Source organism: Panthera onca, chromosome D1 (genome assembly GCF_046562875.1).
Source record: "Panthera onca isolate mPanOnc1 chromosome D1, mPanOnc1 haplotype 2, whole genome shotgun sequence".
Classification (NCBI taxonomy): domain Eukaryota; kingdom Metazoa; phylum Chordata; class Mammalia; order Carnivora; family Felidae; genus Panthera; species Panthera onca.
In genome coordinates this window covers 75,910,531-75,926,037 of record NC_138348.1, presented here as the reverse complement: position 1 = coordinate 75,926,037, position 15,507 = coordinate 75,910,531, and the positions used below count along the sequence as shown (strand labels likewise).

Sequence of the window (15,507 nt, the reverse complement as noted above, 5' to 3'; positions counted from 1 at the left end):
CCCCCCCCCGCCCAAACTACAAACCATTACCTCCTACTGCTGCCACTGAACCTGTCCTCTGTACTCTATTTTGGCATGTATCACATTCTATTATAGTTACTATTTATGTATTTATTTATATATGAGAGACAGACAGACAGACAGAGTGCAAACGGGGGAGGGGCAGAGAGAGAGGAGACACAGAATCGGCAGCAGGCTTCAGGCTCTGAGCTGTCGGTGCAGAGCCCGAGGTGGGGCTGGAACTCACGATCTGTGAGATCATGACCTGAGCTGAAGTCAGATGCTTAACCGACTGAACCACCCAGGCACTCCTTATAGTTACTATTTATATGTCTGTTTCTCTTACTTGACTCTGAGCTCTTGGGGGGTCTAGTGCCCCCTATTTTCAGGGCGTACAGGAAGCCCGGTGCTATCACCCATCATCACTGACAGAAAACAGTACCTATGTTCCGAAGGACCGTGTAAGTTGTTTCCATGCCAGCGTGGATGTGGTCAGACACATGACAGTGTAACAGCCATGTCCCTGGGTGATCTGCAAACAGCTCAATGGTTTGGAATGTCCCAGGAAACAGATCATACACATCTTCTCGGTAAGATTTATCTATCTGTGGAAAGAAGGTAATAAAGGTAAGAGCAGAGGGCAATAAAATTGAGAATAGAAAAATAATAGAGGTAAATCAAAGAAAGCAAAAGCTGGTTCTTTGAACAGGTCAGTAAGAGTGATAAACCTTGTGGTAACCATTCTCCACAATGGCCCCCAATGATCCCTCCGTCCTGATATTCATAACCTTTGTAGTCCGCTTCTACGGTGTGTGAGAGTCGGTCTGTGAGACCAGCTGTGTGCGCCAGAAGTGATGGCATTCTACCTCCAAAATTATTTAGACCCTCTCTCTTGCTCCCTTCTCTTGGATCACTCAGCCTGGGGGAAGTCAGCTCCTGCGCCGTACCCACGTGGTGAGGAACTGAAACCTTCAGTCAACAGCCCTGTGAGTGAATTTGGAAGTGGGTTCTCCAGTCCTGGTCAAACCTGATGACTGCAACTCCAGCTGACATCTTGATTGCAGCCTCATGAGCAATGCTGAATCAGAACCAACTAGTGAAACTACTCCCAGATTTCTGACCCCAAAAATTGTGAGTTAGTGTTTGTTGTTTTAGGCCACTAAGTTTTGGAGTAATTTGTTATACAGGAATAAAAAACGAATACAAACTCGTAGACAAACAGACCAAGAAAAAAAAGCCCACAGATTACAAATACTAGGAATGAAAGAGGGGGGACATCACTAAGACCTTACAGACATTAAAAAGGATAATAAAGGAATATTATGAATAACTGTCTGTGATTCTACAACTTAGGTGGTATGAACAAATTCCTTAAGATGAAAACTGCCTCACGTCACTATTCAGGTTATCTGTTAAAGAAACTGAAATTACATTAAGACTTTCCAACAAGTTAAAATTCCAGGTCCATATGACTTCATTAGCAAATTCTACCAAACATTTAAGGCAGAAATAATACCAATTCTAAACAAACTCTTCCAGAAAATAGAAGAGGATAGATCACTTCTAACTAATTTTATGAGGCCGGCATTACCCTGATACCCAAATCATACAAATACTTTACTAGAAGAGAAAGCTACAACCAATATTCTTCATGAAAATAAATGTAAAATCCTTTAAGAAAAAAACACTAGCAACTTGAATCCAACAATATATAAAAAGGATAATGCATTATGACAATCCTGAGATTGAAAACTGTTTCAAAAACTTGAAAATCAATCTATGTAAATCACCAATGTACTAAAGAAAATAATTCACAGACTAAAGAAGAAAAATGTGACCATCTCAATAGATGCAGAAAAAGCATTTGATAGAATTTACCATCTGTTCATGATAAAAACCATCAGCAAACTAAGATTAGAAGGAAACTTCTTCCACTTGTTAATAGGATCTATTGGACAAAAAAAAACCCCTACAGATAACTTTATATTTAATGATGAATGACCGAATCCTTTCCCCCCATCACTAATCATATGCAACATTATCCTAGAGGTCCTAGCCAGTACAATAAAGGAAGAAAAGAAATAAAAAGTATACAAATGGAAAATAAAGAAATAAAACCATCTCTATTCACAGAAAAGAAGATTGTTTATGCAGGAAACCATCACCCCCAAATCTACAAAAAAGCTACTAGAACTGTTTAGCAAAGTTGCAGGATACAAAGTCGATTATACAAAAATCAATTATATTTCTGTATATTGGCAATGAACAATTAAAAATTGAAATAAAGACAATACCACTTACACTATCACCAAAACCTATGATATTACTCAGGCAATAATCCAACAAAATATGTGCAAGATCTGTATGCTGAAACTACAAAACACTGAAGAAAGAAATCAAAGAAGATCTAAGTAAATGGAGAGGTACGTCACGTTCACGATTGGAAGACTCAATATTGTTAAGATATCAATTCTCAAGCCAATGTACAGATTCAATGCAATTCCAATCAAAATTGCAGTGGGATTTTTTAATAGGAATCAGTAGGCTGTTTCTAAAATTTATATGGGAAGGCAAAGGTCTAGAATAGCTAAAATAATCACCACCTGATTTCAAGACTGGCTATCATACTAACGTAATGAAGACAGGGTGGTATTCAAGAAAGGACAGAGACGTAGATCAATGTAACAGAATAGACAGTCCCCGAACACACCCACATATATACAATCGATATGAGTTTGACACAGTGGCCTTTTCAATGAATGGTGATGGAATGACTGGATATCCATATACAAAAATTAAACCTTGACTGTATATGAACGTTAAAATGGATCAGAGGTCTAAATGTAAAGCCTAAAACTATAAAACTGCTAGAAGAAAATCCTCGTAACCTTGAGTTAAGCAAAGACTTCTCAGATATGACACCAAAAGCATGATGCATAAAAGAAAAAAAATAAATTGTACTTCATCAGAATTAAGAATTTATGTTCTTTGGGGCACCTGGGTGGCTCAGTCAGTTAAGCGTCCAACTTGGGCTCAGGTCATGATCTGTTGGTTCGTGAGTTCGAGCCCCGCATCGGGCTCTGTGCTGACAACTGGGAGCCTACTTCTAATTCTGTCTCCCTCTCTCTCTCTGCCCCTCCTCTGCTTACACTCTCTTTCTCTTTCTCTCTCTCAAAAATAAATAAACATTAAAAAATAATAATCTATGTTCTTTGAAAGATAACACTAAGGAAATGAAAAGATAAGCCACAAACTGGGAGCAAATATTTGCAATTGCATAGCGGGTAGAGTATGTGTACATATAAATCCCTCAAACTCAACGATAAGGAAACAAACAATGAAATTTAAAAATGGGCATAAAATGTGGACACTTCACCAAAGAAGGTTTATGGATGGCAGATGGTAAATAAGCCCATGAAAAGATGCTCAATATCATTAGCCATTAGGAAAATGTAAATAAAACACGAGATACCACTATTTACTTAATAGGATGGTGAAGAAAAAAATGAATAAAAATGGAAGACCCCAAGTACAGACATGGATATGGCACGGGTGATGCTCTCATACTTTTCTGGTGGGAATGCAAAGTGGCACTGCCTCTGTGGAAGTATTTTGGCAGTTCCTCATCAAGTTAAGTGTACACGTATCACATGGTCTAGCAATCCAACTCCAAGGCATTTTCTCACGGGAAATGAAACCTTAGGTTCACAGGAAGATACATACACAAATATTTATAATGACTTTACTTGTAATGACCCCAATGCAGAAAAGACCCAAATGTCCCTAAATAGGGAAACGAATTAGCAAACCGCAGTATTCATCCACTGGACTCCTACTCGACAATCAATTAGAACACAGTATTGATGCACACGAGACGGATGCAGTTCAAATGCCTACGCCAAGTGCGACAGGCCAGATTCAAAGTGCTATGGGTGGTATTTATATGACATTTCCATGAAGGCAAAACGAGAGAGATGGAAATAAATCAGTCAGAAGTAGCTGGCTCCAGAAAATGCAACACGAACATTTTAGGGGGTGATGGAGACGTCCTATATTTTAAGATGACACTACTGTATGTGCTTTCCAAAACAGGGACTTTTACTCAAAGTAAATTATACTGAATTTTAAAAGTTTACAGACATAATACAAAATAATTGCAATTTTATTGAATTCTATAATTTTTACATTTTTTTACAACTTTTACAATTTTATTGTAAATTTTTACAATTTTTTTGAATTTTTACAATTTTTACAATTTTATTGAATTCTATAAATTTTTCATACATTTTTTAACATGTGAGTTGAAAAAGCCAAGTTCTGAAAAGCAGGATAGCCATTTAAGATGTAAAACTGTAATCACTGTAGACTAATACTTGGTATCTTAAACTATGTTAAATAAATATACAGAGGGGAAAAATAGATGTTTTATTAAATATACTATTTATTCCTTCCTGTATAACTAGAAAAGGACCAATGCAGTTACTTCCACAGATTGGATGTGATGATTCTTTTCTATTCTATTTCCTTATAGATTTCACTAAGCACTTGGGATAACTTACTTACTTATTTGTTTGTTTATTTTTGAGAGAGAGTGGGGGGGCACAGGTGAGCAAGGGGCAGAGAGACAGAGAGACTCCCACGAGGGGCAGAGAGAGAGAAATTGCGGGGAGGGGGGCTAGAGAGAGAAAGGTAAGTGAAGCTCAAGCTTACCCAAAGCAGGACTCCTGCTTACCTTGAGCTCGCCCAATGTGGGGCTCGAGCTCACCCAATGACGGGCTCACATTATTCTGTTCCAATCTCTAATATGAACCTCACAAGCCTTAGTGCCAAATAACTCTCTTTGTTCACAGTGAAAAATTGAATCTTTTAGTTCAAAAAGTCTTCCCCAAAGCATATTCCTTATACTTACTTTGAAAAGAAAGCTCTCAGCATGATAATGGATGGTATGTATGTCCACTTCACTTCCCAGTCCCAACAGATACCAGTTTGTCATTGTATCTTCATTCATGATAAGACCATGGAGATTCCCAAAAATCTTTCCATTGATAGCTAGGAAGGTGAAAAACAAAATAGCCTTCAATTAGTGGTCAGTACTTAATCTGGTTTTAGAAATGGTTCAAGATCTTTAGGTTACCAATATTTTCATCTACCTGATAAACATGTCCCCACCATTCTAGACCCAAAACTCAGATTACTAAGAAATCCTTATAGAAGAGAGACAGAAAAGGGAAGTAGTAGTTAATTTTTAAAAGCTACGTCTTGGGTAGCAATGTGTGCTGTTTGGTTGCTTGTTTGTTTGGCATATTCTCTTTATGGAGAGGGTTAGAGGCTCATTTGTGAGGCAGCCATTACTTATACCAGTCTATAGATGAGTGAACTAAAGCACAGAGAATCACGTTTATATAAATCAAAATTGAATGAATTAAGAGCCATTTCTTTAATACTTCGCTTTCTGAGAACGAGTTTAGGGCAAGTTCCTAAGAATACCTGAATTTCCAAAAGAAGGAAAGCTTCACATGGGCTGAGCCCATGACCTAACAATGTCCAAAGCAAACTCAAGCTGGATTGACATGATGGAAACTCTCACTCTTTCTACTAACTTTTTATTCTGTGCACCATGGCACAACCAAATGAGGTACATTTATTAAAAATAGAGAGCATACTAAGAAATTTTGGGGAAAGGGAAGCAAGACTATAGGAGAAAGAGTAGCCGAATCAGAAATCAGCCTACTATATTCTAATCAATGTTATCAATGAACTGATTTTGTGATCTCAGGCCAGCCCTCTTTTTGTATACGTTTGGTCAGAGGTAGATCTTAGACAGAGTGTGTGGATGTGTCAACATATTACTCTCTTAAAAAACAAACAAACAAACAAAAAAAAACAACGAAACTACTGGGGCACCTGGGTGGCTCAGTTGGTTAAGCATCTGACTTCAGCTCAGGTCATGATTTTGCAGTTCGTGAGTTCTGTGCTGACAGCTCAGAGCCTGGAACCTGCTTCAGATTGTCTCCCTCTCTCTCTCTGCCCCTCCTCCACTTGCGTTCTGTCTCTTTCTCTCTCCCTCTCCCTCTCCCTCCCTCTAAATAAATAAATAAATAAATAAATAAACAAACATTAAAAAAACACCTTAAATTACATAGAATTAAATAAATAACATAGACACTTTAAAACAGAAACTTGATCATGGTGCTTCATGTCCCAGCAACAGTTAAATCACACCCTTAAATTTGATTAGCTAGATGTCATTGTGTATTCTTATAGAAATACACCAATAAGTGATGATTCATTTTTTAAGAATTACTTTATAGGCTTATAGTTTAGGGATTCCAGCCTTCAGAGACAGAGCTCCCTAAACAATTGGTCCAGAGTCTCACTGGACCTTGCTGGCAATCAACCAATGGCTTAGTTCATTCCCTCTGAAGGAAAGTTTTGGAGGACTTTCCTCAGTCTAGGTGCCCCTGGGAATGGGAAAGGTTCAGAGAAGGAGGCTGGGGACTTCCTACAGTTATAGGAATTTCTATGAGTTTATCTCAGCAAGGGTTTCTTTTTAAACCTCTGGTGTACCATGCATTTTGTTGCTCTCTTCAAAATCGTCAGTGTGCTTAAAATCTCGTGGATCTTTATTGAGATACTTCTTAATATTGTCATCCAGATACCAGGATTCATTCTCATTAAATACCAAAAACAGGAGAGCAAATTCATAATCAACATCGCTTCTTCTTCCCTTTTCATTCAATACCCCTTCTCTGCAAATAATCAGAGGACCCATCAAACCGCTATATGTATCCTGAAAGAAAAATAAACTGAATTAGAAGAGCCTTTACATAGTTTAATAATACAGATTGCATGCTTGTACGAGAGTCATTGTGAAAAGACTATTGGCCACAAAATAAGTATTAAGAAGCCTTGAGTGTTCCTAAAGATGAACTACAGAGTGACCTCTTTGAGGGCTGAGGCTGTGTCCTTCCATCATCACTGAGTCTCCAGAGCATAGTCCAGTGTCTAGTACATAGAAAATACTCAAATATTTGTTGAATAAATTAATTCTTATTTTTATTTTCTTGTTTGCTTTTCAAGTGAGGCTACATGCAGATGCTTATAGTCCATTTTCTATGGGTAAAAGTGAACAGCATAATTAGAAAATTATATGGGACCATGGATGACCTCCACGTCAAATTGTTCAGCCCCTAAGCTTTCTTTCCAGTGAAAACTCCCACATGTCCAACTGCCTATTTAGATATTCCATCTGGATGTACTTCCTGCAACAATTCAATCTGCTGAGCATTTTTATAGTGGATTTTATTATTTCCCTCAGACCATTTCCTTCTCTGGAACTCTCTATTTCTGTTGACAGTACTATGCTATTTCCTGTCATTTAAGTCAGAAAACTTCATTTCAGTGTTTAATTCTTACTTCTTTCTCACGTTGTCCCATCTCGCTTGCTGTCAAATCTTATGTTTCTTTTCCCTTCACAATGCTTCTCCTTTCTGTGACTTTCTTTCCATTCCATCTGCCATCCATCTAGTGTAGGATCTTAATGTGTCACCCTGGATTAGAAATCAGTTCCTCTGTGGTCTCTGGCTCACCTCACCTGCTGCCTATCTTTTTGAGCACCATCAGCTTACTCTCATCACCCCCATATCTACCAGTCATCAGTGATTTTCCCATGATATTCCTACTGCATAAAATACAAATCCTTGACAGGGCTGTAAGCCCCTCATGTGCTCCACCAATGGATTTTTCTATCTTATAATCCCCAAACTGCTTTCCTTTCCTACCTTATATGATAGCCAATAGGATGCTCAACATTTTCCAAACATACCTTTTATTTTCCTATTTTCAACTTTGCTCATAATGTTCTCTCTTCTTAGACTCCCTTTCCAATGTCTCCTATATAGCTCTGTACTCCTACTGAACTCACCAGATTCCGAGTTGTATTATAATTATGGGTGTGCACATGTATTATTTTCCCTAAAGATGATAAATTCCTTCAAGATAAGGATATTTGCATCCCTCACAGAACTTGGTAGGTCCATTTGCATATTGCAAGTGCTCAATAAATATTTATCAGGATGCACAAAGGAATAAACAAATGTGGGTTTCCCATAATTCCAATATATAACTTTATTTTTTCAAATGTCTTGTATTTCTCTCCTGAACTCTTGCACTGTCCAGTACAACTCAAGGATGCTAATGCAGCCATCTAATATTTTATAGGAAGGTTAGATAATCCTTCACCTTTTTTAAATACTGGGCAATGCTTCATTATATGTCAGATTACGCCTTTAGTTTGGATTTTGACTTGCGACCTAAAGTTCGAGACTAGTTGTTTTATATACACATATTTGACTTGAATTCAATATTGAATCTTTAGTTTATTTATTATTCAAATAGTTTATGGTTTTGGTTATTATGTTTGGAGTGTGCTTTCCTTCCTGAGTCCAGATAATAACATGGTAATGCCTTAAAAATGATAGATTTCACACACCAAAATCCGTGATATAAACTCCATTAATACATATTTTTATTTTATAGTTATCTATTTACAAATTCTCTTTTGCTTCCAGCTACCTTGTAAGTTCTAAATTTGGCAACTGAAACGTTGGGATTTCATGTGTGTGTGTGTGTGTGTGTAAGCTATATTTTAGATAAGGGTTGGCAAACTTTTTTGGTAAAGCACCAGATGGTAAATACTTTTTACTTTGTTGGCCATACTGTTTCGGTCACAGCCACTGTTAACAGAGACAATAGGCTCCAAATGGAATCACTTGTGCTAAGCCCATACAATTTCAGCCTCTCCCAGGAGTGGAATCTTAATCTGGAATGACATGGTCATCACTAGTGAGGTAATCTGCCTCATAGACTTCTGCCATCCCCCCTAAATGAAGGTGACCTTGACACAAACAATCCACTCTTTACTAGAAATCTCTTTATCCCACCCCCCTCTGCCTATGAAAGTCATTTTGTGCAGCTCTTTGGCACTCTCTTCTATCTGCCAGATGGGATGCTGCTTGATTCGTGAGACACTGAATAAAGCTAATAGGAACTCTAAAATGTAGTCAATTGAGTTTTGTTTTTTAAGAGCATTGGTAGCCGTGATGGAATCCAAAGTACATTCCTGCTGGCATCAGGGACAATGAGAAACACAGGCATGGTACCTGCAAACCCTTTGAATTCTGTCTTTATTGCCGTTTCTGAGGACTGTAGGAAAGTTTTTCGTGGTTCTGAGTTCCACTCTCTGTGTCAAGTTACCAATCTAATCAGCTTTCTACAGTTCCCCATATGATTGGAATCTCCAGCCCTTGGTTCAGACTCCAAATTCCACATTTGTAATTGCTGGTGGTTATTGGCTGGAATCAGACTGGATCCAACTTAAAAACCGCACAGCGTCCAAAATACAATTTTGTTTTACTTGCTTTGTGTAGGTAAAGTCTGTTGCTAATGGAAAATTGGAAGCCAAAAGCTACAAAATCGGTGGGCATGGGTTGAGCATGTAAAAGCTGTTACAACATCTGTTACCTAACTCTAAGACTCCTGTGGTAGGATAAGTTGGTCATGCAATGGGTTAGATTGACACTAGGTCACTCACCAACTTAAGAAAATGTCTGTGCACAGAGGTACTCTGTAAAACACCACATAATCCCCAACCCAGTGGCACATCCCCCATAGGTATTAGTTTGGCTCCAAGAGACCCAAAAGCTTAGCTTAAAAAAAATGGGGTCCTCAAATTCCAAAGAGTTGAGCATGCCACCTTCTGGCACACCTGCTTATTTTATGTCTTAGAACTATTTCCCAGAAGCTATAAATATTAACAAAATGGCAAAATCTAACTAAAGACAACCTAGAATTATAATGGCCATTATGGGGAACATTCCAACGAGACAAAATAATTTATTTAAGAAGTTCACTTAAAAACAAGGGTTTCCAAATCAAGCAAACAGAAAGGGATACTTATTTTATTTGGTGTGTAAAAGCTTCCAAAAGGCTTTAAGATTCCAAAATAGCTTCATTAAAATTTTCCTTGCAAGGGGCACCTGGGTGGCTCAATTGCTTAAGTGTCCGACTTAAGCTCAGATCATGATCTCATGGTTTGTGAGCTCAAGTCCTGCACTGGGCTCTGTGCTGACAGCTCGGAGCCTGGAACCTGCTTTGGATTCTCTCTCTCTCTCTCTCTCTCTGCCCTCTCCAGCTCACGCTCTGTCTCTCTCTCTCTCTCAAAAATAAAGAAAACATTAAAAAAATTTTCCTTGCAAAAGGCCAATGGAAAAACAAAGATACAAAAGGTATCTAAAACAATACCTAGGCCTTCCTCACTATACCCTCCGAGGGGTCCATCACCAAAACACTGGCCCAGAAATTGAGGTCTATTAGTAAACAAGTTTTATGCCACGTTAACAAATTTACTATGCGGAAGAATATATTGCTACAAGTTATGAAATGTATTTTATTTTATTATTTTTTTAATATGAAATTTATTGTCAAATTGGTTTCTGGGTGTTGTATGAAATGTATTTTAAATTTGCCAAACCACAAAATACCAACGTAAAAGCTAACAATTATTTACTTTCACTAGAAATTAAGGTGTTTAATGTTTAAAAATTCAATATGCGTAAGCTACTAGAAACAATAAAGGCAACAACTCCGTTCACAAGGAAACTAGGCTGTGGTGCTTTTGGTAAAAGAAGATATGAGAAATGGAGATGCATTTTTGTTGAGGGAAAGGAAACTAATTTTGTCCTAAAGCGAGGCTGGTTATTTCAAAATAAGGAAGAGAAAAAACAAAGGACAAAATTTGGATTTGAAAAAGGAAGTTGTAGAAGGTTTGTAAAAGGGAATCTTGGGAAGGAAATTTTATGTGAGTCAAGCTGGCTAAGACTAATAAACTTGGTAAAAAAAACATTTTAATATCAAAAGTATACTGATATATGGATAATGCTGGCCTTGTGGAATGAATTTGGAAGTTTTCCTTCCTCTTCTATTTTTGGAATAGTTTAAGAAAAATACATATTAAATCTTTAAATGTATCATTTAACTCACCTGCAAAGCCATCTGGTCCTGGACTTTTGTTACTTGGGAGTTTTTAGATTACCAATTAAATTTCATTACTAGTAATTGGTCTGTTAAATTTTTCCATTTTTTCCTGATTCAGTTTTGAAAGATTTTATCTTTCTAGGAATTTATCCATTTCTTCTAGGTTGTCCAATTTGTTGGCATATAATTTTTTATGGTATTCTCCCTATAATCCTTTGTATTTCTGTGGTGTTAGGTGTTATTTCCCCTTTTTCATTTCGGATTTTATTTTAGTCCTCTCTCTTTTTTTTCTTCTTAATGTGTCTGGCTAAAGTTTTATCAATCTTGTTGATCTTTTCAAAGAACTAGCTCCAGGTTTCATTGATCTTTTCTATTGTTTTGTGTGTGTGTGTGTGTGTGTGTGTGTGTTTATTTCACTTACTTCTGCTTTGATCTTTATTATTTTCTTTATTCTACTAGTGTTGGGCTTTGTTTGTTCTTCTTTTTCTAGCTCGTTTAGGTGTAAGGCTAGATTATTTCAGATATTTCTTATTTCTTGAGGTATTGCTATAAACTTCCTGTCAAAAACTGGTATGGCTACATTTCAAAGATTTGTTTAACCTTATAGGGTTTCCCCTGTATGTAACTGTTTTCTTTTCTCTTGCTGCTTTGAAAATTCTCTATCATTACTTTTTGCCATTTTAATTATTATATGTCTTGGTGTGGACCTCCTTGGGTTAATCTTATCAGAGGCCCTCTGTGCTTCCTGGTTCAGGATGTCTGTTTCCCAGATTAGGGAAGTTTTCAGCTCTTATTTCTTTCAATAAGTTTTCTCCTCCCCTTTTTCTTCTTTGGGATCCCTAAAATGTGAATGGTATTATGCTTGATGTTGTCGCTGAGGTCCCTTAACCTATCCTCATTTTTTATTATTCTTTCTATTTTATTTATTTTATTTTTCTGCTTGATTGCTTTCCATTACCCTGTCTTCCAGATCACTAATCCATTCTTCTGCATCTTGTAATCTGCTGTTGATTCTCTGTAGTGTATTTCTTTTTATTTAAGTTATTGAATTTTTCATGTCTGACTGGTTCATTTTTGTATTTTCTATCTCTTTGTTGAAGTGTTCATTGAGTTCATCCACTCTTAAGTCCAGTATCTTTATGACCATTGGTTTGAATTCTTTATTAAGCATGTTGTTTATCTCCATTTCATTTAGCTCTTTTGCTATGATTGTGTCTTATTCTTTCATTTGGGACCTATTCCTCTGTCCCTTCATGTTGCCTAACTCTCTGTGTTTCTGTGTAATGGAGAGGTCAACCACATCTCCTGCTCTTGAAAATGGTGGCCTTTGTAAAAGATGTACTGTAATGCCCTGTAACACATTGTCCTCCCATCACCAGAACCATGTGATACAGGGATGTTTCGTATGTGAGTTTTGTGCTTCCTATTGTTGTGGCAGAGACATGTTTGCTTTCAGGGCAGTGAGCTGCAATGACCTGCTGTGGATGTACAGGGCAGGGTTTGGTCCCTAGGCTATTGAGGGGCCTGTCTGAGACTGCCATGGGCTTGCAGGTGGGCAAGGTCAATATGTCACTCTGATACCAAAACCACACAAAGACACTACCAAACCACACCAAAACAAAACAAAGTCCCAAAGCCACAGGCCAATATCTATGATGAACATAGATACAAAAATCCTCAACAACATATTAGCAAACAGAATTCAACAGTACACTTAAAAACATTCCCCACAATCAAGCGTGATTTATTCCAGGGATACAAGGGTAATTCGATATTTGAAATCAATGTGATACATCATATTACAAGAGAAAGGATAAAAACCATATGATCATCTCAATAGATGGAGAAAAGCATTTGATAAGATACAACATTCATTTTTGATAAAAACTCTCAACAAAGCGATTTTATGTATCTCAACATAATAAAGGTGATATATGAAAAACCCACAGCTAACATTATCCCTAATAGTGAAAAATGGAGAGTTTTCACTTAAGATCAGGAACAAAACAAAAATATCCACTCTAACCACTTCTATTCAACATAGTACCAGATCCTAGCCATAGAAATAAGGTGAGTAATCTATATATAGGAAACCTTAAAGACTCCACCAAAGAACTATTAGAACTGATAAATGAATTCAGCAAAATTGCAGAATATGAAATTAACATACATAAATCTGTTGCATTTCTACACTAATAATGAAGTAGCAGAAAGAGAAATTGAGAAAACAATTCCATTTACAATTGCACCAAAAAGAGTAAAATACTTAAGAATAAACCTAACTAAGGAAGTTAAGATCTGTACTCTGAAAACTATAAAACATTGACAAAAGAAACTGAATATGACACAGACAAGGGGAAAGATATTCCATGTTCGTGGGTTGGAGGAACAAATATTGTTAAAATGTCCATATTGCCCAAAGCAATCTACAGATTCAGTGCAATCACTATCAAAATACCAACAGCATTTTTTACAGAACTAGAATAAATAACACTAAAATTTGTATGTAACCATGAAAGACTGCAAACTGTCAAAGCAATGTTGAAAAAGAACAAAACAGTAGGTATCAACAATACCAGATTTCATGATATGCTACAAACCTGTAGTAATAAAAATAATATGGTAATGGCACACAAATAGACACAGAGATCAAAAGAACAGAATAGAGATACTTGACATAAATCCGTGATTATATGGTCAGTTAATCTATATCAAAGGAGGCAAGAATATACAATGGAGAAAAGACAGTCTCTTCAATAAATGGTGCTGGGAAAACTGGACCGCCACATGCAAGGAATGAAACTGGGCCACTTTCTTACACCATACACAAAAATTAACTGAAATGGATTAAAGACCTAAATGTGAGACTTGAAACCATAAAACCCCTAGAAGAAAACAGGGTAGGAATATCTCTCTCTCTCTCTCTCTCTCTCTCTCTCTCTCTCTCTCTCTCTCTCCCTCTCAGTAGGACACTCTTTGACATCAATCTTGGCAAGTTTTTTCTAGATATATCTCCTCAGGCAAGGGGAACAAAGGCAAAAAAAATAAACAACTGAGATTACACCAAAATAAAAAGCTTTTACACAATGAATGAAACCAGTCACAAAATAGAAAGGCAACCCACTAAATGGGAGAAGATACTGCAAATGATTTTTGAATAAGGGGTTATATTACAAATATATAAAGAACTTATACACCCCAACACCAAAAAAACAAGTAACCAAATTTAAAAATGGGCAGAGGATTTGAGTACACATTTTTCCAAAAAAGATATATGGATGGCCTACAGACACATAAAAAAATGCTCAAAATCACTAGTCATCAGGGAAATGCAAATCAAAACCACAATGAGGGGCACCTGGGTGGCTCAGTCAGTTGAGCGTTCAACTTCTGCTCAGGTCATGATCTCATGGTTCATGGATTCAAGCCCCAGGTCAGGCTCTGTGCTGACAGCTTGGAGCCTCCTGCCTGCTTTGGATTCTGTATCTTCCTCTCTCTGCCCTTCCCCCACTTGCACACTGTCTCTCTCTCTCTCTCTCTCTCTCTCTCAAAAATAAAATAAACATTAAAAAAAACACACAATGAGATAACACCTTACAATAGTCAGAATGGCTAGAATCAAAAAGATAAAAAAGATAGCAATGTTGGTGAGGATGTGGAGAAAAAGGAACCCTCTTGCACTGATGGTGGGAATGTAAATTTCCACAGCCTCTGTGGAAAACAGTAAGGAAATCCCTCAAAAACTTAAATATAGACAAACCATATGATCCAGTAATTCCACATCTAGGTAATACCCAAGGAAAATACAAACTAATTCAAAAAGGTATATGCATCCTTATATTTATTGCAGTGTATTCACAATAGTTAAGATATGGAAGCAAATGAAGAGGAATACAACGGACTATGACTCAGCCTATAAAAAGAATTTGTGAGACTGTGCCATTTGTGACAACGTGGATGGCCCTAGAGGGTATTACGCTGAGTGCAATCAACAAAAGAAATTAAAATTCCATATGATTTCATTTATATGTAGAATGTAAAAAGCAAAAAAAAAAAAAAAAAAAAAAAAAACAATGAATAAAGAAACAAAGAACAAGCAAAACCAAGTTAACTCCAAACCAAGTTAAACTAGTGGTTGCCAGAGAGGCGGTGGGTGGGTGGATGGGTGACATAGGTAAAGGGAATTATGAAATACAGACTTCCAGTTCTAACATAAATACGTCTAGGCGATGAAAAGTACAGCATAGGAAATATTGTCAATAATATTGTAATAATATTATATGGTGACAGATAGTGACTGACATTTATTGTGGTGAGCATTGAGTAATATACAGAAGTGTTGAATCAGTATGTTGTACCCCTGAAACTAATAGTATGTTCATTATCCTTTTAAAAGACAGTACACTGGTATAAAGTTAGAATTTCGTTTCCTCTCTGTTAAAGTGATAAAATTTTCTTGGATTATTGATATAC

General features: G+C 36.9%; 1 protein-coding gene across 1 annotated transcript in view; it reads right to left on the bottom strand.

The window, feature by feature from the left end:
• HEPHL1 (hephaestin like 1) overlaps positions 1–15,507 on the bottom strand; it is an 82,663-nt gene that overhangs the window by 3,468 nt on the left and 63,688 nt on the right. The window contains exons 16-18 of the mRNA XM_060605331.3: positions 6,568–6,790; positions 4,910–5,049; positions 443–605 (exon numbers count right to left, since the gene is read on the bottom strand). Coding sequence (XP_060461314.2) covers positions 443–605; positions 4,910–5,049; positions 6,568–6,790 — 526 coding nt within the window. The remainder of the gene's footprint in view (positions 1–442; positions 606–4,909; positions 5,050–6,567; positions 6,791–15,507) is intronic.